We start from the raw sequence: 23,094 nt of genomic DNA, 5'->3' as shown, positions 1-23,094 counted from the left end.
AGCCTCGGTGGGATTCCAGCAGTCTTTGCAGAAAAGCATCTTTTGAACCGCTTTTTAAAATCGGACTACTTAGGCTGCTGTTGCGAATTTGGTGCGTTTAGAGAGAGGCTTGTCTGCACCTTTGCCTGGAGTGCCCTTGTGCGTAGTGAGTGGCAGCCTGTGACTTGAAGGAGATGCCTGTCTGTGACAGCTCCTGTGAAGTGGAACCTGGGCTGCTCGCTGGCTGCTGTGAGATAGGCGCGCTCAGTGGAGAGCGGAGGGTTTTTTTTTCTGTTGAAAATCATGGCTAAGTTAACTGTCTCCGCCCACTAGTGGCACAAAGGGAAACTGCTGTTCTGATTTGACTTGCCGGAGGAAGAGAACTGCAATTTCACCGTGCATTTCCCTGTTACTGAGAGCTTAGGCTTGGCCAGGGACAACTCTGTGCAGCAAAAAGCACCCTGCAGAAGAACTGGGGGGGGCGGGGGGGACGATGCCTGTGCTTTCCTCCAGATGTGCTGGTAGCATGTTTATTCAGTGTGGTGCCTCTGCCGAGATAAGAGCACTTCGTTCAGATGCCCTGGACTGCCGTTTGTTTAGCTGGGGAACTTAATGAGTAATGGATGTGCTTGTCTGGCCGATAGAAAGTATTTCCACAGCCCCCGGCTGTGTTTATAGAGAGCCCGAGAGAGACCACGGGCAGCAATTTGTCTTTTTAGGTATCAGCAGAGACTTCTCTTTTAACAACTAGAGGATTTATTTTTAACTGCTTGACTCAGTGCTTGTCAGATGATTCGGACCATCAAACTGCAGATGGAAGTACCCGGCGCGCGTGCGGGGGAGGCTGGAATGGCAACGGGAAGTGGGGGCTGGCTGGGAAAAGGGGTGGGATTTGAGAGTCGTGCTTCTGAGACTCTGCCTCCCGGTGCGGGAGAGAGTTAAGGGCTGCCAGCAGCAGGAGTGTATCTGCAGGTCAAGCTGGGAACGGAAGGGTAATGGCCGCCTTCGCCTGCGTGCAGACATAATTGCCCAGTGGTTGGGGTATTGTGAGGAGCTGCCCAGGACTCAGGGACCAGGGTGTCGTGAGCTCTGCTGCGCTGCCCACTGCGCGCTTCTCCTGCTTGATGCTGCCCGTCTCCAGGAGCCTCTCACCATGATCGATAGCTCCAAGAAGCAGCAGGGCTTCCCAGAGATTTTAACTGCTGGGGATTTCGAGCCATTAAAAGAGAAGGAATGCCTTGAGGGGAGCAACCAGAAAAGTCTCAAGGAAGGTCAGTGTGTCTGTGGACAGGAGCAAAACTGCCAAATGCGTTTTCCCGTCAGCCAGGCTGAGCGTGTCTGTCTGCCTGCCGTCCTGTGTCTGCCTTCCCTCTGTTCACTCCTAGACCTTCCACCCTCTGAGTTCTTCGCGATGAGAGCTTATGCAGTTCTTGGTAGGGTTACTGAAGATTCGGTAGCTGATAGAACTCTGGGGATTTTGCAGTAATTCACATGGTAAAGGAACTTACGATGCCTGTCCTCATTTCAGTAGAATCTTTGCAGATTAATTTTGTATATTTCTCAAAAAAATTTTTTTGCATACCCTCCCACCCACTTTGGAGAGGCCATTTGCTTTTCAGTATTGGAACACTGCTTCTTTTACATTTACAAATACATAATTCCAGGAAAATTCATTTTTTTCCAACCAACATGTTTAACCAGGAAGGTAGCAAGCTCTTAATTGAAGCCTGAGATGATGGTTAGAATGGATGGTTAGAATGCGTATTGCATCTTTTTCTGTTTTAAAAATCACATTGCTTTTTTTTTTTTTTAACAAAGCAAGCAAAGAACAAGTTCCAGAATACTGTCAATGTTGTTAGTGACAACTGCACAGGCACCTCACTGACTGACTGACACAAATGGCCAGTGGTGTGGGCACTGCCTCTGCTGCCCTGGCATACTCACGTGTGGTAAGCCCGGTGCCTGGCTTGCTTTCCTGTAGTAGCTGGAGATCAAGGACCACGGTGTAAGAAATTTGGAGTCTACAGAGAATACATTTTTCCTAAATTTGAGTTGTGAGAATCATCTCTCCAGTGTCTATTTTAAATGTGAAAATTGATGTAGTCCTCTTCAGAAGGGAAAAAGAAAACACAGTAACACTTCTTCCTTTTCCCTGCTTTCAGCTTCTGCCTCGGCTACCCGCTTCCCTCTGCACAGACTCTTGTTCACATTACAGAGACTCCAAGAGTCAGTGTAGAATTAATCACCCTAAGTAGCACCTTGAGCTTCTTCCAAAAGAGTATCCTCTTTTTTTTTTTTTCTCAGACATTTAGAATATGAGAATTTGATTATGGATTGTTACAGATTTAAAAGATAAGAAGAAGAAACAATAGCTGGAGTTGCTGGAGTTGAACTACTTTTGGGTATGGATGGAAAAAACACCCAGATCAAAACAAATGACACAGAATGCAGTGTTAGGAGCTGTTGCTAGGAACCGAACAATGGGGTTGCCTCTGCTTGTGCACAGCATGCCTTCCTGCAGGTTCTTAGAAAAAATCAGGAACACATTTCTGGAGGCTCATTTAAGGGAACTTAACTTTTTAAAATTACTAATTCTAAAAAACTTTAAAGCTCATCTGTGTATCATATTTCTAATGTTAAGTTCCTGTTAATATAAATTTAAAACAATTGTTGTGCTACTTGAAAAACTGATGAAGTAGAGGAAAATGGAACAGTCGAAATAAAAAAGGATAAACAGCAGGATGTGATTAAGGAACATAGAAAGCAAGAATTAAAAATATAAAAACAAGAGAAGGGTTATTAACAGGAACAGCGAAACAGCAGAGACGATTACTTAGCGCGTAGGTTCTTTTCCCTGTGAATTCTGGCCGTACTTCCGATGTATACAGATGCAGTGATACAGTGTCAAAGGAGCAAAAGCACATGGACTCTGGAGAAGATGCTCTTGAGTTTCAGTCGTGGGTGCAGCATTTCCTGGTTTTATGTTCCTGTACAAGTTCTCTATTATGAGCCTTCATTTCCTCATTTGTGCAATGGAAATAAACAGTACCTATTTCATAGTGTTAACCTTTGTTACTGTTCCTTCTATATAAAATTTAAATTTTAGAATAATGTGTATTTTTGCAAAACAGAGTGGCGGTCTGTATTTCTTCATGTAAATTCGTAGTTTTAAAGAAGTAAGGGAGAGAGTTTGCCATATTTCAAACATTCTCCACATAAATGATTGAATGATGAAACTCATTTGCACTGAACTTGATTTTGCTATATATATTATGCCTCTGCTTATTTTCTGCAGTATGTTGGGTTGAGGGTAAAGTAGACAGACAGTAGGGCTGGTCTACTACCTCTCAGCAAATGACACCGAAAGCATTTGATCTGGGTTTAATCGGGACAGGAAAAAAATCAAGTTTAGTGGAAAACATATTTTTTCATTTGAAATCTTATGAAAATAACTTGATAATGGTGATAAACAAATGGTGAACCTCATCTGCTTTTAGATATTGAGTCATCCATCAGTTGTATTAATCCATGAAAGCTGACTGATATGGCAGCATCTTTGTCATTCTAAAATGCCCTAGAGTTTATTAGATTCTGTGCTATGTTGTCAAAAAAGGCAAATATAAAAGTACTTCAAAAAGTTGATGGAAAGGATAATTAAGAGATAAGTTTATGTTGGTACAAAAAAGTTTTTAAAACCATATACAGGGTCATATGTTCAGACCATATGAGATGCTAATAAATACTTGCTGAATTCATAAATCAGAAAAAAAACCATATACAAGGTCTTCAAAAATTCAAGAAAAATACATGTTAGGAAAAAGCTATAAATGGATTTAGATTTTTTTGGACAAAATAAACTTTTAATTCCATGTTTCACTTACTTTTTAAAGCACCCACATACATAAATAATTGTTAATAATGCCTAATATTTCTGCTTTATGTACTAGGGCCAGCCTCTAGAGTTTTTTAATGTCTGAATTATACATTTCTTGGTAGTGAAGGAAAGGTGAATTTTGGTGTGTTTAATTCCGTTCACACTGACACAAATGTAGTCCGGTGTTTCTGACGTATGTGTGCTGTGAGGCACTGGGAGTCCGTTTCTCAGTTGCTGTCTTTCCTGTATGTAACAGGGACTTGAGAATTCCTGTGATTGTTGACATTGCACATTGGCTGAAATTATAATGGGGGAAAACAGACTTCATAAGCAAATAATTGTAAGATTCAAGAATTTATGATATCTAAACAAAAAATCTAGTAATGCCTTCTGTAAGTTTAAAAGAGGAAGAAGTTCCAAATGCACGCCGCCTCTGAAAGCTGTCCTCACACACCAGCAAGCTGTTGGATAATAAAGCAGATCACCTCGCAGTTGTGCTTATGTTTGTGTAAACTTTCTGATGAATATCAACCAGTGTGCAGAATGGTGTGATCGCTTGGTTGTTTCTTGCTCTAGATCAGAATAGTAATATAGGTTTGAATCCCCTTAAAAAAAACTCAAAACAGAGAATTCTCTTTAAATTAGTTTCTTTTATCAGAGCAGCAGTAGGGAATCTCAAGTTTTAACCTCTCTACAAAAGGCTTCCAACATTTCTAATCATGCTCAGCACACATGAGTTTTAAATTTAATTTCTGGATGTACAGCTACAAAAGATTATAGACCACTCTGACTTGACAGCTGAAAAATTGATAATTACAAATTTTCAGGAAAAGTCAAATAAATTAAGATGATTTAATTCAAGTAAGTGTTTTAATAGGAGTCATTATTGAGATAAATGAATCATACAACCAGTGCCACTAGCTGACTGCATTTCATATTTATCAAGGGCAAAATGGTAGCAGATGGATTTAAAGAGGAAAAAAATGATTTTTTTTGGTAAGATTTATTCATTTATCTGAAAGAGTGAGAGGAAGAAAATGAGTGTTTTTCCATCTACTGCTTCATTCCCCAATGGCTGCAACAGCTGTGACTGGGTCAGACTGAAGCCAGGAGTTTCTTCTGGGTCTCTCCCATGGGTGGCAGGGGCCCAAATACTTGGGCCATCTTCTGTTGCTTTTCCCAGTCCATTAGCAGGGAACTGGATCAGAAATTAAGCAACCAGGACATGAACTGTCACCTAAACAGGATGTCAGTGTCACAGGTGGCAGCTTTTACCTGCTACGCCACAACACCAGCCCTGACTTTTTTTTTTAAAGGATTTATTTTGGGCTGGCGCCGTGGCTCACTTGGCTAATCCTCTGCCTGTGGCACCAGCACCCCAAGTTCTAGTCCCGGTTGGGGCGCCGGGTACTAGTCCCGGTTGCTCCTCTTCCAGTCCAGCTCTCTGCTGTGTCCCGGGAGGGCAGAGGAGGATGGCATAAGTGCTTGGGTCCCTGCACCCGCATGGGAGACGGGGAGGAAGTACCCAGCTCCTGGCTTCGGATCAGCGCAGCGCCAACTGTAGCGGCCATTAGGGGAGTGAACCAACGGAAGGAAGACCTTTTTCTTTCTCTCTCTCACTGTCTATAACTCTCTCTCTGTCTCTGTCTCTCTCTCTCTCATTGTCTAACTCTGCCTGTCAAAAAATAAATAAATTTAAAAAAAATAAAGGATTTATTTTATTTATTTGAAAAAGTTACAGAGAGATATAGAGACTGAGAAAGAGAGGTCTGCCATCTACTGGTTCACTCCCCAAATGGTTGCAGTGGCCAGAGCTGAGACGATCCAAAGCCAGGAGTTCCTTCTGAGTCTCCACATTGGTACAGGGGCTGGAGCACTTGGGCCATCCTCTGCTGCTTTCCCAGGCACGTTAGCAGGGAGCTGGGTCAGAAATAGAGCACCTGGGACTTGCACTGGGGTCCATATAAGATGGCCAGTGCCACAGGCTGGGGCTTTAACCCACTGTACCACAACGCTGGCCCCTGGTATTCTTTTTTTAAAAGCTCTGTAATAGTGAAAATAAGATACTACAGAAAGAAAAATAAGTTGTGTGTTAGTTACTTTGAATAAAACTGTTATTACAAAAAAAAAAAATACCGTGTTTTAACCATCACAGTGAACTGCTTGTTAAAAACGCACCCCAGTGCAGACCTGACAACTGTCATGGAAGTGACTCAGGGGTTTTGTGTCTTAGTGCTTTGTAGGCAGCCAGGGGGTCTGGGTGGGATGGAGTTACAGATGTGGAGGACCGCACTCCCAGTTCTGCCACAGCAGAGTAACAACAGCCATCATGCAGTGTATGCAGTTGAGCTGGGTTGCCTGGGAAACTGTGCTGAGACATATCTAGTAGATTTACTTAAGAAGAAAATGAACATTTATCTGAGATATTCTGAATAATCCAGGAATAATCTAGGAAACTAGATTAAATAAATATCTTTGCCAAAATACCAACACTTGTTTAAATGATGGAGTTTATCCGTCTCTCAGCCACATATGGCTTTTTACACCTAAAATCATTCATGTGAAATAAAATTTTGGGCTGGCGCCACACCTTAATAGGCTAATCCTCTGCCTATTCTAGTTCTAGTCCCGGTTGGGGCGCCGGATTCTGTCCCGGTTGCCCCTCTTCCAGTCCAGCTCTCTGCTGTGGCCAGGGAGTGCAGTGGAGGATGGCCCAAGTGCTTGGGCCCTGCACCCGCATGGGAGACCAGGATAAGTACCTGACTCCTGCCTTCGGATCAGTGCGGTGCGCCGGCTGTAGCACGCTGGCCGCAGCGGCCATTGGAGGGTGAACCAACGGCAAAGGAAGACCTTTCTCTCTGTCTGTCTCTCTCTCTCACTGTCCACTCTGCCTGTCAAAAAAAAAAAAAATTGAAATAAAATTTTGAAAAATTCAGCTACTCAGGTGCTTGGTGGCTGCTGTACTGAACATGTCCGTTGTCACAGGACACGCTGCTCTGTACTCTCCTCACCCCAGCTGTGATCCAGTCTCATAATCCAAACTGTTAATGCCATTTCGTAAAGAAAATCGTATGATTACGTCAGCTAAAGCCACTTTCTCTCCTGTGCATTCCCAGTGGGCTCATCTGCATCTTTTTATTTATTGCATTCACTTAGGCCTTGCTATCATCACTGGGGGCCCACAGCAGGCATTGTGATCTGTGTGTCTGCTCTGTCTTCACTGTGGGAACATGGTATTTCTTGGAGATAAAATTGTTGTTTGCCTCTTTTTTGTCCTACATTGCCAATGTCCTGCATATCTTAGGTACATTCATTATGCAGTGAGTACTCAAGAGTACCCCTCCTGACTTTTTTTTAAAATACATGTATTTATTTGAAAGAGTTAGAGAGGGAAAGAATGAGATCTTCTGTCCACTGGTTCAGCCCTCAAATGGCCACAGTGCCCAGCACTGGACCAGGCTGAAGCCAGGAGCTTCATACAGGTCTTCCATGTGGATACAGGGGCCCAAGGACTTGGGCCATTTTCTGCTGCTTTCCCAGGCACATTAGCAGGGTGCTGGATGGGAGATAGAGCAGCCAGGACTCTTAACAGGGGCCATTTAGGATACCAGTGTTGCAGGCAGTGGCTTAAACCACACACCACAATCCTAACCCCATCCCTCCTGCATTTTTTTTTAAGGTTTATTTATTTATTTGAGAGGCAGAGTTACAGACAGAAGGGAGAGACACAAGAAAGAAAGGTCTTCCATCTGATAGTTCACTCCCGAAATGGCTGCAACAGCCAGAGCTGAGCCAATCCAAAGCCAGGAGCCAGGAACCAGGAGTTTCTTTGGGGTCTCCCACGTGGTTTCAGGCCATAACAGAGAGCTGGATCAGAAGTAGAGTAGCAGGGACTCAAACCAGCGCCCATATGGGATGCCAGCACTGCAGGCGGTGGCTTTACCCACTGCAACACAGCGCTAGCCCCTCCTCCTGCATTCTGAAAGGCACTGTTGTCGTAAGATATAGTTTATCATTCATTTATAAATTGGTGCCTTAGCCATGCATGTCCTAATGCCCTGTGGCCTCCTGCTGATGCAATAGAATATGTTGAGCAATAGTGGGAGAAACTGACAAATAAATAGGCGATTAAAACCAAACAGTGATGCAGAGGCCATGAATTTCACATCTGTTTTTGCATTTCTGGGAATTTTTGTTTGTTTTCTGACAACCTTCTCCTAATTAGAAATATTGTACAAGCAAGTTACCATGAAATTTATGTTTCTAAAAAGTTAATTTGAAAAGATACAAGATATGGCACTTAAAATAACTTTAAATGTTGTACTGGTATGAATGAGAAAAATAAGATTCTTCTTCCCAGCGAGGAAATACTTTTTAAATGGATACATGCTACTTTGGAAATGAAATTATGTAATTTAATTTTTAGTGGAAATAATTTTATATAGCAGAAATGTGAGTGCTTCTACACAGCAGAGTGCCAGACTGTGTAGACCTACAGTCTTACCCGGCCGGCCAAGGAAGTGAGACGCTCGATGATAACACAGAAATCAAGCACACACATGAGAGCCAAGGGCAGAAGGCCTTATGTGCTTTGGCCCACATGAGCAAGCACTGCAGACTGAGGGCCCCTGGCCCACCTCCTGCCATCTGCACATTCTCCCAGGGTCTCCTATCATGGTAAATGGCGCCTCTGCCCTCCCCACAGCCCCCACACACAACATGGGCGGGAGCTGTGCCTGACACCTTCCTTGACCTCCTCCCTGTGCCCTGTCACCAAGTACATCAGTTCTGTCTCAGAAATACTTCACCCATTGACAGCTCTGCGGCCGCACAGCAGCCCCTGGTGCAGGCCCGGTTACTCAAGTAGTGCCTGTAGGAATCTGCTAATGCAGAGACTGCTCTGTCTGGAGAGGCTCCCTTTCCCTCCCCTCCTGGTCCCTCCGTGCCTCCACTGAGCTCAAGTGATCGCAGATTTCCAGTGTACTTGGGATCAGATCCCAAATCCATGCAGCAGAAGGTTCTGCCGGGTCTCCACACTGTCTCCTACCATCACCATTTTCTCCATCACCATCTCCTGCTACCCCACCCAGCCACCTGAGCTCTGACAAAATCACTCCAGTATCCCCCCTCTGCCTCCCTCAGAGCCCTGTGGTCCCATCCATGCCTCTCACAGGGTTTTATCCTTCCGCTGTGGGTTGGAGGGCTGAGGGGAGGGGCTGAGTGGTGCTGAGAGCCTGCAGCCCAGGGTGTGTGCTTCTGAGAACTCTGTCCTGTTCTGTCAGCCAAGGGCAGCAGTCCCTGGCTGGGAGGGAAGTAATCAGGAAATTTCCCATGGGCTGCTGTGGCGGGCTGAGTCCATCACCTGAGGGACAGTATGTGAGAACCACCTACCGTGCAAACCACAGTTGAGCGGCCAGATGCAGGCTGGGGCAGGCACTGACCACCACTGCCTGAGCCCTCTCGCCGCGGTCCTGGGAGAGCCAGCAGGACCTCTTTCTGGGGATCAAAGGCTTGCGGGAAGAGTATAGGTGAACTTGAAACGCTGTTTCCCCTTCCTGAAGGTGGCTCTGTCAGGGGTTTTAAACAAGCTTCTGAATGGCAAAGATTATAACCTTATAATCTCCTGGTGTCTCCCCTCTTTCATAGTTGGCTCAGGCTGATTTTAAAATGCTGTTTGCTGCTTGGTTGAGGCCGCAGAAACAACCCTGCTCATAGCTGTGGGGGCTGGAAAGCCTGCTAGGTTCAGTTCCTGGTGCAGGCTCTCTTCCTGGCTCTCACCTTCTCACTGTGTGTCTGCGTGGCACAAGGTCTCTTCGGAGAAGTACGCTGACCCTGCCATAGAGTCCCACCCTATGACCTCATTTCAGCTGCCTCCCAGGACCCTGTCTCCCACAGTCGCACTGGGGGTTAGGGCTTCAACACTTCTTACTGATGCGTGTAACTTTTGCTGTGTTGGAATCAGGATATACAGGATTTTGTATAAAATAGCATAACCAGAAACAGTGTTGGGATTGTTTGGTACAATGGCCAGCTGAAGCAGGTGAACAGACAGAGGCTGGGATTGAGCATCTGGTGCCTGATTACTGGTAAATACAAATAGAGTTCTCATCTGGAGAGTCACTGAAGCTGTGAGTTCCGGTGTGCTTGTTTGTATGCTTCTCGTGTATTCAAATAGTAGAGCCAATACAGTGTCCACCTGAGACTCAACACTGAAAGTTTATGAAACCTGGCATTGTAACATGATGGTTTGCAGTTGTGTGCAGCACGGGGTAACCAGGTGCCCTCCATGTTGCGTGTGGCTACTTGGTACAGCTTCACCTGCATCACCATACACAGTTGCTATGATATTACTTGTGACAGTTCTCGCAGTTTTGGTAGGCAAATTACATGAGAGAGAGAGAGAGAGAGAGAGAGTGTGTGTGTGTGTGTGTGTGTGTGCAGGTCAATGTCTAAATGTGTGTGTATGCCTCATTTCTGAGTCCAAAAAATGGGAAGAAAACCCAAGTTCCTGAGCCTGGATCAAGTGGCCATAATGGAGGAAATGTGCTTAGTGTTCTGGGGAAAAATGGAGGTAAACAATAATCTGCTGTTTCCTAATTCATTGGTAATTGTTATTCAGAGAGCCCACCTTAGGAATTTACATTAAGAATTGTAAAAACTTTGCATGCAATTTATGTTTCCCCATTACAGAAGGATTAGAAAACAGAGTACAGTAGAGGACTATAGAAATTTTGCTTGGCCCCAAAGAAAATATAAACATTACCTTTTTTTGGAGACCCAGCATGGTCCTACAGGTCAAAAATTGTCTGAAGTAATTGAATATTATTGTAATCCATTTGCATTCCTGGTAATCAGGCAATTAATTATGTAGATGATTTTGCTGTTTGTTATTTTTACTTATCCCGTTGTGTACTTTATTTCCACTTTTTATCCAAATGAAACTTTCTTAAATGCATATGTGCGTATTGTCTTTCTGTCTGTCCGCCACAGACTGATCTTGTCTCTGCCATCTGTACCAAACCCCTGGTTTGACTTCACGTTGTCATAGCACAAGAAGCACACTTTAAATTCATTCCAACTTTTGACAAAGAGTAGAAGGGAATTTGTGTGAAGGAAGGTATGATCAATTTAAAGAAACATGCTCCATTTTTAGCAGTCTGTTTCCATAGCAACAGAAGCAGCAGCCAGCTAGAGACTTATCAGAGCTCCTGTAAATTTCCAAGGCTGAGTACTGAAAGCATTGTCTTCCTGACCTGATGCTGCAGATTAATGCAGGAAGTCTAGAGTGGTTGCCTGGGATAATGACAGTCCCGCTGGCATTTTGGTTTTACTGACTCTTCCCTTCATCTTTCAGTAGATGGTACATGCTGCATTCTAGATTTCAGGACCTCCTTAAAAGCAAAGGACACTGGTTTAGAATTCTGCGCAGTCTGTACTACCTGCCTCTTCCCCTACCCCCCCCCCCCAACCTGGTGTGCTTAAGGATGCAGTGGGAAACGCAATATTTCCTACTTAGTCTAAGGCCTAACTTTTTACATGCACTAATTCTGCACAGTTTTTTTTAAATTAACTTGATATTAGCCACGAAATAGTCCAAATATAAGAATTCTTGATGTAAATGCTGCTTGCTGTTTGCAGTATCTGAGACGGGGGTTGATGTGCTTGCTGGTGTAACTTGCATTTGTTTCAGACAGGAAGCGGTGATGGAAATTTGCTTAATCGGTGAAGATAGCACAGCTCTTACAGGATGAACTACCATTTTATTTTTAGACTCTTTGCATTCTGGTTTTTTTTTTTTAATTATTTACACAATGACCTTATTTTAGTTCCCAGATAACATAACTGGAACTCTGATCTTTGATTACTACTTTTTATCACCTGTGAGAATATTTAAATGATTTTTGTCTCTTTAATGCTGCATGAATTTCACATTAATTTTAAGTGGAGGTGAGACGAAATTAGTATCTACCACTGAGTGTCTACTGCCTTGTTCATTTCTTTACTTCTTTACCTTCCTCTTGTCATTCTTCAAAACAGCATAATTACAGTTTGTCTTCTGTTCCCAACATTAACACTAGTTCAAAACCCCAAATCCCAAATTCACACAGTGAGGTCAAACAGTGATGATTTTGCCCTGTGATAATTACTTGTCATGTAAAAGTACAAAATACTTTTGGTAATTTAATTTTCTTAAGAGAAAACATTTTTTATACTTTTTTGGTTTGTTGGTTTGGAAGGCAGAATTACAGAGAAATCTTCCATCTGCTGGTTCACTCCCCAGATGGCCCAGGAGCCTGGAACCCCATTTGGGTCTCCCACATTGGTGCAGTGGCCTACATGGCCCAAGTGTTTTGGGCCCCTATCTGCTGCCTTCCCAGGCACATTAGCAGCAAGTGGAGCAGCTGGGACTTGAACCAGTGCCCATGTGGGATGCAGGTATTGCAGGCACCAGCTTAACCCACTACACCACCAACACTAGCCCCAGTAATTTATTCCTTTAAAAAAAAGATTTATTTATTTATTTGAAAGGCAGAATTACAGAGAGGCAGAGGCAGAAAGAGAGGTCTTCCATCAGCTGGTTCACTCCCCAAATGACCACAACAGCCCAAGATAGTCTGGAGCCAGGAACTTCTTCCCGATCTCCCACCCAGTGCAGGGACCCAAGGACGAGGGCCATCTTCTACTGCTTTCCCAGGCCATAGCAGAGAGCTAGATGGGAAGTGAAGCAGCTGGGGCTTGAACAGGCGCTTGTATGGGATTCCAGCACTGCAAGTGGTGTCTTAACCCCCTACGCCACAGTGCCAGCCCCAGTCAGTGCTTCTTAAAACATAATTATGTATATTGTGGGAAAGCATAAGAACAAAAGATACTCTCTTGCATTTTCAGTGAAACTAAGGTTGGCGCGACAATGGGGATGGCAAAGTGACCCCATCTAAATTTTTAATGAGCGTTCCATTATTAGAAAATTAACCTATAAATATATCATCAAAGGATAACTCCCAGAAATTAATGAAGATATTCACTGTAACATTATTTATAATAGCAAAAAAATCTGGTAACATAAATGTGTATGACTGATATGTCTGTATGTAAGATACAGCCAGTGCATGCAATTTTTAAAGCAAATAAACAACATGAATAACACCCCACTCCATGTTTTCTCACTGAATGTTTTATGTATGACATTGTGACAGGATACTCAAAACATTTCCTGGGGCCACAAAAATCAGGTCTGGGGTGGGATGGGTTGACTTTCACCTTTCTTTTCAATACTTTTTTAATGTGCACATGCATTACACTTAAATAAATAGAAAAATGTATAAAACATGGTTTCTTAGATCATTTTGTTAGTAATACAGGTAGTGATCTATTTCTGAGTCCCATGATCAGAAAGAAACCCACAGGGTGTGACTTATACCCCTTTTCCTGCAAAATAAACTATTCACAGCAAGGAACAATAAACCTGTGAGTCTTTGTCCTCAGGATCCTAACATCTGGGGAAAGGAAAGTAGTTATCTTTCCTGAATGTGTACATTAAGAGTAGTCATAGCAGTAATAGGAGCCACCACCATTTTAAACATTCATTTTTAAGGAAAAGTAATGGAACACATGCAGTTCTAAATCTGGCCACTAAGGTGCTGCTTGATGAAACAAGGGTTGGATAGAGGCCGATTAATCCCTCTCCTGTATCCAAGCTCCAAAGATAAGATGAGGATGTTGGCTTTTCTAAACTGTCTTGTTCTTATGGGACCAAGCCACTCATTTAGTGCTATTTAAACAATATACAGTAAACCTTTGCCAGATTCCAACCACTTCATTTCTAACTACTTGTACATCTGTTTGAAAAATAAACAACTGAAACCAGGGTCTCTGTTTTTGTCTAGTCGACAAATGTAAATTCTAGAGTATTCTAGATTTTCCATCTTCGTTTTTTGCCTCTAGTTTACTTGACTGTTTGCTCAGGTTTTTGTTTTTTTGTTTTCCTTTCCACCTCTCATGATGTGCACTTTATTCTATTCATCATCCTGTAATTAAGCACTATACATTGTTTCCTCTCTCAGTAAACTGCTGCTAACCTCCTCTCTCCTCAGTCCACTCTCCTTGGCACCCTGTGTCTGAAATCTAGCTATTTATAAAGAATGTGAAGACCATGGCTGTCTGCCATTCTGTTTCCCAGAAAGTATCATTTCTGCCAGCCTCTAGCATACAGTCCTCAGACGTCCCCGTGCAAACTCCCAGCGCCAGAGCTGCGCTTTATTTTGACTCATTCAACTTATGCTAAACTGCTGTCTTTTATTTAAATGCTGCACAATTATGGGGCTGTTTTCTTTAGAATCAGAAGCACTTTAAATTACATCATATTAAGAAAACATTTCAGACATTCTTCTTACAGAAACAAAAGAAAATAGATACATCATCTTTAGTTCACAAAGTAGGTGAAAAATTTGAATTGGAGTATAAGTATTATGTGAAAGAAGTTTTTGTATTTTAAGGTTTTTAAACAGATCATCAGACTTTGATCTGGAAGCACATTAAACCATGTTAGAAGCCAGGGAAAGGAACTAAAAGAAGATACTTTTTTGACACGTAAACTATTTGTAGTACTACAAACTACATTTCCAATTTATCAGTAGAGAAGCTTTTGGAATGCTGATTAAAGTCAGTTTTTTACTTTTCTTGCATAAAAATGGAGTAAATTCAAAACATTTCCATTGACATACATAACATTGTTTTTATCTCTGTGACAAGGGAGCAGCAGTAAGTAAAATTTTCAAAATTATACACATTTTTCTCTTTGTTTAAATGTAATAGGGAGCCATAAGTAAAACCCATGAGCTAATAATACATCATCTTGGAAAAATTCAATAATTTTTTTCTAAATGAATTTGATGTAAAACCGTCTATACCCATGTTCTCAGATATCTATAATCTGAAAAGATGATGATTTGTACAAGAAAAAACTGGCCTCATTGCTTTTTTGCCCCTGCCTAATATAGACGTAGTCTTCCTTCTGGGAATTTAGATTCTGTTACATACAAAATTCCATCACAGCAGTGTTTTGGTTACAAAAATCGGGGAAAAAAATCTAATGATAAATAGGGGCTATTTAACAGATTACTTTAGCCATTAAAATAATAAAAGAATGCTTGTCATTATATGCGCAGTATGATCATAGTATACAGAAGAAGAAAATGAAACAGTGTAGTTAGATGAAAACAAAAGCTATCAATGTAAAAACAGTAGTTGTGTCATCTAGGTGATAATGTTGGTGATTTCCTTTGGTTTCTTTGTCCTGTTTATTATATTCCTTTATCCTGTGTAATGAACATATGTGTGAACAATGTGTGAAAAGATTTTTTAAGATTAAAGAAATACCTTTGACTCAGCTATTTGGGAAAGAGGTGATGCAAACCGTAAGCAAATGGATTTATAACTGGTCTCCCTCCATTGATGAGGACCTCTGTGCTTCTGGGAAGTTTCATCATTTGGATGCACACAGTTGTTGCTGAATTCTCGACCTGGAAAACAGTGCTACCTGTAAGAGAATTACCTTCTATCTTCCCTCGGTTTATTTGCTTTATCAGAAAGTCAACATGTTTAAGCCCTACTGGAAACTTAAGAACGTCTTAGGACTATTTGTTGGATTGTTTTAGTTTGTAGACATTTCAAAGGTCATTCTTTCAAAAATGTGCAAATACAGTTATAACATGAATTGTGTTTCACTCGATATTTACGCCGTCTTTTTCCTGAAAGGATGTAGATAGTGACTGTTCTTTCCGACTGACAAGTCAGTAGCTTCACATGTGTTCCTGCATGCCGTTTCTTACCAGATGCTGAATGTTTGTTGACTGACAAATGGAATGGGGGCTGCGATGTTAGCCCAACAGCACAGTTCATCCCCTCAACCAGGCACCAGGACAGTGCTCTTCAGTTCATTGTTCAGACGTGAGGCCGTTGTCAGAGAGGCTGCTTTCATAGGCACAGGAAAGCTGTGCTGGGCCGGTGTCTCGGCTTCGGTGTGCAGCTGTGGAATGAAATCTTATCAACAGCTGCAGAGCGTGTCAGGGTTCAGAGATCGCCCCGCACACCAGCTTACTCCGAGAGCCACAGCTTTGCAACAGGCCAAGAAGTGTTCAGTGACCTGGGCCTTTTCTCCCTCCATCCAGACGTGAACCCCCTAGGGTGAGCGTGGAGGCTGCACAGTGAGCAGGCAGGCAGGACATCTTGATCCCTCTTCCATGAAAGTCTCATCAGGGAGTTGGATGCTCTGCTTTCAGGGTCTCGTGCCCTCTCCTAGTCCTAGATATGTGTGGGCAGATTCTTCCCTGGATGCTGTCTCCAAGGTGCAGGCATCGGTTGTCATTTCTCAAACATTAATGTTCTCACTAACCTAATGTGTGGGAAGTACTAAGGAAGTTTGATTTTTTTTTCTGAGACTATGAGCCTGTTTCCCTTTTTGATACTTATTATACCTAGTAGTTGATTTCAGAATAGCCTTTGTCAAGTTGTAACTGGTTGTATTTGATATGAACAAATACCCTAATTATGGTTTAATACTGACCTAAAGTGGCTGTGTGCCTCATAGAAGTATACTGTGTCATCCTGTCTACCTTTTGGTGTATATGAAAACTTTTAAAAAGCTGGATAATCAACAGATGTAACACAACTAGTTACTGCCAAGTCTGCCTCTCCTTCCATTTGTATTCTTCCTGATATCTTTGCTTAGAAACAAACCCTCATTCCCTGCTGCTGCTGCTGCTCTTTCCCATGAGTCTGTATCCCATGCTACCCCTCGCGTACGGTCACCTGCAGACACCTGCTAAACATGCTGTTAGTAAGTGAATGCTCCTGGGGGAGACTGATGGCCACTGGCGCTGTGAGTAACGCTTACCGTGTGACATTCTTGCTTCTTGGGTCAGTTACATAGGCAGTCATGCGAGCATTAATTGGGAAGATTATTCTCCCGCTTTCAAGTAGAGTTAAATTGTTCACTGGTTGGTCATACAGAAAAGTAGATGAAAAACAAATAGTTTGTGTTTAATGTTTGTTTGTTTTAACAGTTAGTGATTGGTGTCTGTGACTGCTGTATGAGAAGAAATATGTATTGTGCCTTTGCTCCTAGCAGAGTTCCTAAAGCCCTTATAAATTCCCAAGCAGTTGGGGTGACAGGAGCATAGTTTGTTATTTGGTATTAGTCTTTAGTTCCTGAAGCAAGAGCTTCCATCTAGATCCTTGCAATCTCCAGAATGATAATAGTGCTTTTTGTCTGCTAATGAGATGACAGAAAGCTGGGGACTGGTCACCAAAGAGAGCAAGGCATGGTCAGAAAGAGGGTGACACGGAAGCTCCACACCCCTTCCCCCATATAGTACCCTCTATATCCCTTCCATTTGGCTATTATTCTTCATAATAGACCATTAATCGTAAGTAAAGTGCCTTCCTGAGTCCTGTGAAGAAGCACTGTAGCAAATTGTTGAACCTGAGGAGGGGTTTGTGGGAATCCGCCAGCTCTCCAGTATGGGGTGGCCTAGACTAGTTAGTGACTGGCGTCTGAAGTGAGGGCAGCCTCGTGTCACAGAGCCTTCACCTGTGGGATCTGATGCCAGGTTCACAGTGTCAGGGGAGAACTGAGTTGTTTAGCACCCAGTCGCACTGGGACTAGAAACAGGTCAGAGTGACATACATCCTTTGTGTGTATTCCCTCGGGATAGCAGGTGCCTTCCCAGGTCAGCATGGAAGTGTGACTTCTGGTCACAGGTGACTGACCTGGCAAGGCTGCAGTCCTCGTGCATGAGGGGCCTGTGATGGCCAGTGTGCAATCAGATGCTTTCAAGACTAATGAGCTTCTGTCATCAGTGTTTCCTTTGCAAATCAGGTTGTTGCAAATGCATACCTCACTCAAAGATGTCATTCACTCCCAAAAATATGTTTGGTACATTTGTCTCACCAGTATGTATAGTTAATATTTTTTGGTTTGTTTTTGTCTGTTGTAAACCAAAAATGGGTTGTTGCTATTTTCTTTACCTTTTCTTTTTTGCTCCTTTTTTTTGAGGATTCCCCTGGGAGAAAGCCAGCAGACATGGATTGGACCATGATGTTCCAGGAGTGTCAGCCTTGGAGTGGGAGAATTGTTCTAAACCGTTTCTCCTCTTAGACCTCCTTTTCTTGAGATTCTGACTCTTGAATATGACCATCTTAAATGCAGACGGGCATTAACTTTAGCGTTCACAGAGGAATGTTAGTGCGTGCAGGCATTTGGGTGCTGTAGGGTCCATAGGTCAGCTCCTTGGCTATTAATGTTCTCAGTAAAGTACATGAGAACCTGCTCTCCTCAGTAAACTAGAAGTTATCAGAGAAGAGATCTTTGTGTCAGAGCCCAATTGATGCAGAGGACCACAGAACACCCGAATGTCAGAAACATGCAATAGTTTTTAACTTATTCAATTTTTCTTTTGCTTTTTGTAACAATCTATTTCATTTGCTTCAGTTCTAAACAAATCATCAGTGAAGATTTGTGATCCCGTGACCCCAAACAAATAAAAACCAAAAGCCATATTTTAGATTCCCATAAAGGATAACATTCATATCTGCCAATGATAAAACATAGTTTTAAAAGCCATTTTGTAATTTAAACTCGAGTGTGTATGTGTGAGTGTGAATGTGTGTGTGTGTGTGTGTCTAACACTGTACCTTGCTCTGCAGTTAGCACAAGGCCATGGAAAGCAAGGGGGTAGAGGGGCCACAGGCCCTGCTCCTCAAGCCTCAGGGTTTTGCTGCAGGTGAGACACGCCACAAGCCCTGCATTTGGTCCAGCCTCTTGTTCCACACTAGAAAAAGTCTTCTCTCCCCATCATTTGAGAAATTTACGTAGGTCATTTTTTTTAGCCTATTGACAAGCCTTGACCATAGTCATTTGAACCTTAGTTTCCATCTGTAGTTTGAAACAAAAATCAAAATGGAAACTTAAATTTAATCTGAGGCAAGCCAAGAAAAGTAGTTTTCAAAATCACTTCATGTGTTCCTCATTTCTGAAATAGGTTCATTTTCCAGATACAAGTGTGTACTCGTAGATGCTATAGAAGGAATCTGCTTCAGAAATCTAAGGAAAAAATAATTTGGTTAAATTTGGCAAACTAGACGTCCAGATTCTGTGACATAGAGCCTGGTTTTGACCAGTTCTAATAGTGTACTGTCTTTATTAAAAGAAGCTCTCCATTGATCTCTGGCTTTCTTAGAACCTGTGGAATGGGGTGTGCTATTATGATGGTGCAAAGGTGGTTAAACTTCAGAGTCCTAAGTTAGAAACCACTCCTTAGGTCTCATTTTTATTTTGCAGTTAGATTTCATTAAAGCTATTTAAAATTTGTTCCCAGTGGAGAAGGCCCTTCCAAATAACAGTCTTTCCTTAAAATAAAATTCTACTACTGAGTTTTAAAAAAGAAAAAGTGTCAAGGAATTCCATACTTGTGTTTATATGAGTGAGATTTCTTTATTAACATGTCCCAGTGTATAAGCCAGTTATTTTTATGTATTTGTTATGTACCGTGTGAGTGTATATGGACAAGAACTATTGAGCTTTAGCCATCAAATTGAGATTGTTAACTAGACAGAAAAAAATCTGAATAAACTTCAGAATTCACCAAACAGGCACAATCATGAAATAGTATTCCTTGCACAAATTGGAGGGTGCCAGATGCTATCATTCTCATGCAGTTCTGAAATAGAAATTTATTGAAAGCTTCACTTTACAAAGCCTTCCAGAATTGCCTAAGTTGGTTTCTCAGTGACCTGCAAACTCCATTGTGCTTCTTTCTGTTCACAGTGCTCCAGCTGAGGCTACAACAGAGGAGGACGAGAGAGCAGCTAGTGGACCAGGGCATCATGCCACGTAAGACTGCAGTGTCACTGTCATCCCCAGTGTGACGCGGGGGGTGGGGGTGCCCAAGAAGAATGTGTAAACCACTGCACTTTCAGTTCGTCCCAAATGAATTTATAAAGAAAAACTAGACATCAGTCTGGTCAGCCTAAGAAAATCATTTAGAACACATTTTAAAAGCCAAATACAGGTTAAAAGATGGACTTGAATTTTATATTATACAAAGAATATTATTATAACATTGTGATTCAGCTAATATCTGTTCTTCAAAATTTAACATTGGCTTTCATTTTGAAATAATTGAAGTTATCACTATTAATGGATCTGAGATTACACTTGTAAAAGTAACAGGATAAAATTGATTCACAACCTTATTTTAAGTCTATTTAAGTCAAATTTTTTGGTGCTATACTCTGATCTATATAATTATATACATCTCAGTTATTTACAGGACTGATAAATACTCTATTTATATTTAATAAAATCTTTCTGGCCCAAGTACAGGCATTCCTAAATATCCCTAGAATTTATTTAGGGAATATTTTTGAAAGTTGGTTAATTTTGGAGTATTTGTCCAAGTTATCTTCTTGAACTTTAATCGCCAACTTCAGGGGTGATTTTATATTTGAGGAGGGAAACATAGTTGTTTTATATAGGCCATTGGGATTATTTTTCTGGATGTTGTCCAAAAATTAATTTTTTAAGAGGTGACTTATTGGACTTAAAACACTAGAAAGAAATTACAGAATGAATTTACACTTCCCAGGCTTTGCTAAATCATTGCTACCCTGTAAACCATGTCTTGGTTTATGATTAAGAATTATTTTTCCTCTATGGTAGGTATTTAGTATTTTTCCCAGTGAAACTTTTTTCTGGACTACTCTTGAGTATCTAAATATTTTAAATCTAGCATTACAATAGTAAAAAACTTCTTTGATAATCTGCTAGATTTAGCTACCTCCACATGCTTGACCTTTGAACCAATCAAAGTATATATCAGATTATGTATCAGATTATGATGTTGAATTTGCTCCTACAAGACCAGCCTTAGTCTACTTCTAGGGTCTAGACCCTAGCCCAACCTGATTGTTGTGGGCTGTGCTAATGGGAGTCTGTAGTGCGCTTTCAGTACCAGAACTGATAGTAATGCTCTAAGAGCCGCAGGAATCCTAGTCCTGTATCCCAACAACTCATCTAACAGCCCATGGTTGTAAGTGCAGGTGGTATCAGACAACAGGGGACATACACAGAAAAGATTTTGCAAAGATATTTGGTAACATTAATGTGGTAGGTAATGCTTTGGTGTACTTGGTTTACTAGAATATTCTGGGATTCTAGAATATTGAATATTTTGACAGTATGTTAAAGAGTCAGTATGTCTTTAAGATGAGTTGCATTGTGGTATGGTAGGAATAACATAAACTTTTCAAATTTAAAATCCTAGACTTAAGTTCCGTTTTGACCATCATCTATCAATATGACCTAAAGAATCCACTTACCTTTTTTGATCCTTTCACCATAGTAAGACTCAGACCTACTTTGCTTAGTTGTTGTAGAAAGCAGTGGTAGGATAACCATGATTGAATGCAGAGCCCATAGTGGGCTCTGAGTAAATGGGGCCTCAGGTCAGGGCCATGAGTCCTGAAGGTTCAAGGTTAGATCACTTCTGAGGACATTTGGGCTTTTGCCAGTGGCTTAGATGGCAGTAAGAGCAAAGTCTTAATAAGGAGTCATCAGATAGTTCCCTGGGCCATGGAAATTTGCCATAGTAGTGATCAGAACCAGTCCAACCTGTTATTTGCATTATCATTATGTATAGGACTCTATTTTAAATGTTCACTTGGGTTTTTCTGGTATGTGTGAGATATATAATTTTATTTCTGTGATATCTAAAGTTTCAAGCTTGGCAGATCTCCTAAAGGAACTGGTAAATAATGGATTTGTAGATGTGAACTAATAGGACTATCAAAGTGAAATACCAAAATGTTGGGCTGAGTAGGAACTCTGTTTACACTGTGGAAATGATTTGTTTGCTCCTCACAGCTTTGAAGAGCCCGGCGGCATTCCATGAACAGATAAAAAGCTTGGAACGAGCCAGAGTAAGAAAGTTCACTTTAATACTTTCTACTTTTCTCCTTTATGCTAAAGTACCTGTGGATAAGTAGCCATCTTACTTTTTTTTTTAAGATTTATTTATTTATTTGAAAATCAGAGTTACACAGAGAGAGGAGAGGCAGAGAGAGACGTGTCTTCCATCCGATGGTTCACCCCCCAATTAGCTGCAACGGCCGGAACTGTGCCAATCCGAAGCCAGGAGCCAGGAGCTTCCTCCAGGTCTCCCACGTGTGTGCAGGGGCCCAAGAACTTGGGCCATCCTCCACTGCTTTTCTAGGCCGTAGCAGAGAGGTTTATCAGAAGAGGAGCAGCCAGACTAGAACTGGCGCCCATATGGGATGCCGGCACTTCAGGCCAGGCATTAACCCGCTGAGCCACAGCGCCAGCCCTGCCATCTTACTTTCAAGTAACAGAAGAAACAGTCTGTTTTCAGGAAACAAGACATACAAATTTTATATTCTGGGGTGGTATGATACTGGAGGTTTGTAAACAATAATGACTTTTAAGTTTTGTGGTTTTTTTTTGTTTTGTTTTTTTGTTTTTTTGACAGGCAGAGTGGACAGTGAGAGAGAGAGACAGAGAGAAAGGTCTTCCTTTTGCCATTGGTTCACCCTCCAATGGCCGCCGCGGCCAGCGCGCTGTGGCCGGCGCAACGCACTGATCCGAAGCCAGGAGCCAGGTGCTTCTCCTGGTCTCCCATGGAGTGCAGGGCCCAAGCACTTGGGCCATCCTCCTCTGCACTCCCGGGCCACAGCAGAGAGCTGGCCTGGAAGAGGGGCAACCGGGACAGAATCTGGCGCCCTGACCGGGACTAGAACCCGGTGTGCCGGCGCTGCAAGGTGGAGGATTAGTCTATTGAGCCATGGCGCTGGCTGACTTTTAAGTATTACGCTTATAAAATCAGTGTTGAGTTTTGTACATAAAGGACAAATTACTTCCTCACTTTCTTGCTTTCAGGTCATAAGAATAGGGAGAATTTAACTCTATCAAAGAACATTGCACATTACATTACTTTTCTTTAAGACTGGCTTTATGCATATTCATTCTTTTTATTTTATTTGTTTTTGGGGAAAGTTGTATCACTCAATATAAAGATAAGCATATAATAAAAATCCATTAAGACTCTTTTGGAGTCTTATATAAGGTAAAACGCATTTTAAAACCATATTTTTTTAAGATTTATTTATTTATTTGAAAGGCAGAGTTACAGAGAGGCGGGGTGGGGGGCAAGGAGGGAGAGAGAGAGAGC

General features: G+C 41.9%; 1 protein-coding gene across 31 annotated transcripts in view; it reads left to right on the top strand.

Moving 5' to 3' along the window:
• Positions 1-23,094, top strand: part of MRTFB (myocardin related transcription factor B) — a 295,069-nt gene that overhangs the window by 218,446 nt on the left and 53,529 nt on the right. For 30 of the 31 annotated variants that reach the window (XM_070064809.2, XM_089321819.1, XM_089321811.1 and 27 more), the window contains 2 exons: positions 19,677-19,742; positions 21,774-21,829. In XM_070064809.2, coding sequence (XP_069920910.2) covers positions 19,677-19,742; positions 21,774-21,829 — 122 coding nt within the window. Of the gene's footprint in view, positions 1-872; positions 1,251-19,676; positions 19,743-21,773; positions 21,830-23,094 lie in introns of those variants that run through there. The other variant, XM_002711759.5, reaches the window with a different exon arrangement.

Source organism: Oryctolagus cuniculus, chromosome 19 (genome assembly GCF_051225735.1).
Source record: "Oryctolagus cuniculus isolate XC-2025 breed Fujian yellow rabbit chromosome 19, ASM5122573v1, whole genome shotgun sequence".
Taxonomy (NCBI): Eukaryota; Metazoa; Chordata; class Mammalia; order Lagomorpha; family Leporidae; genus Oryctolagus; species Oryctolagus cuniculus.
This window is presented reverse-complemented; position numbering and strand designations above follow the sequence as displayed.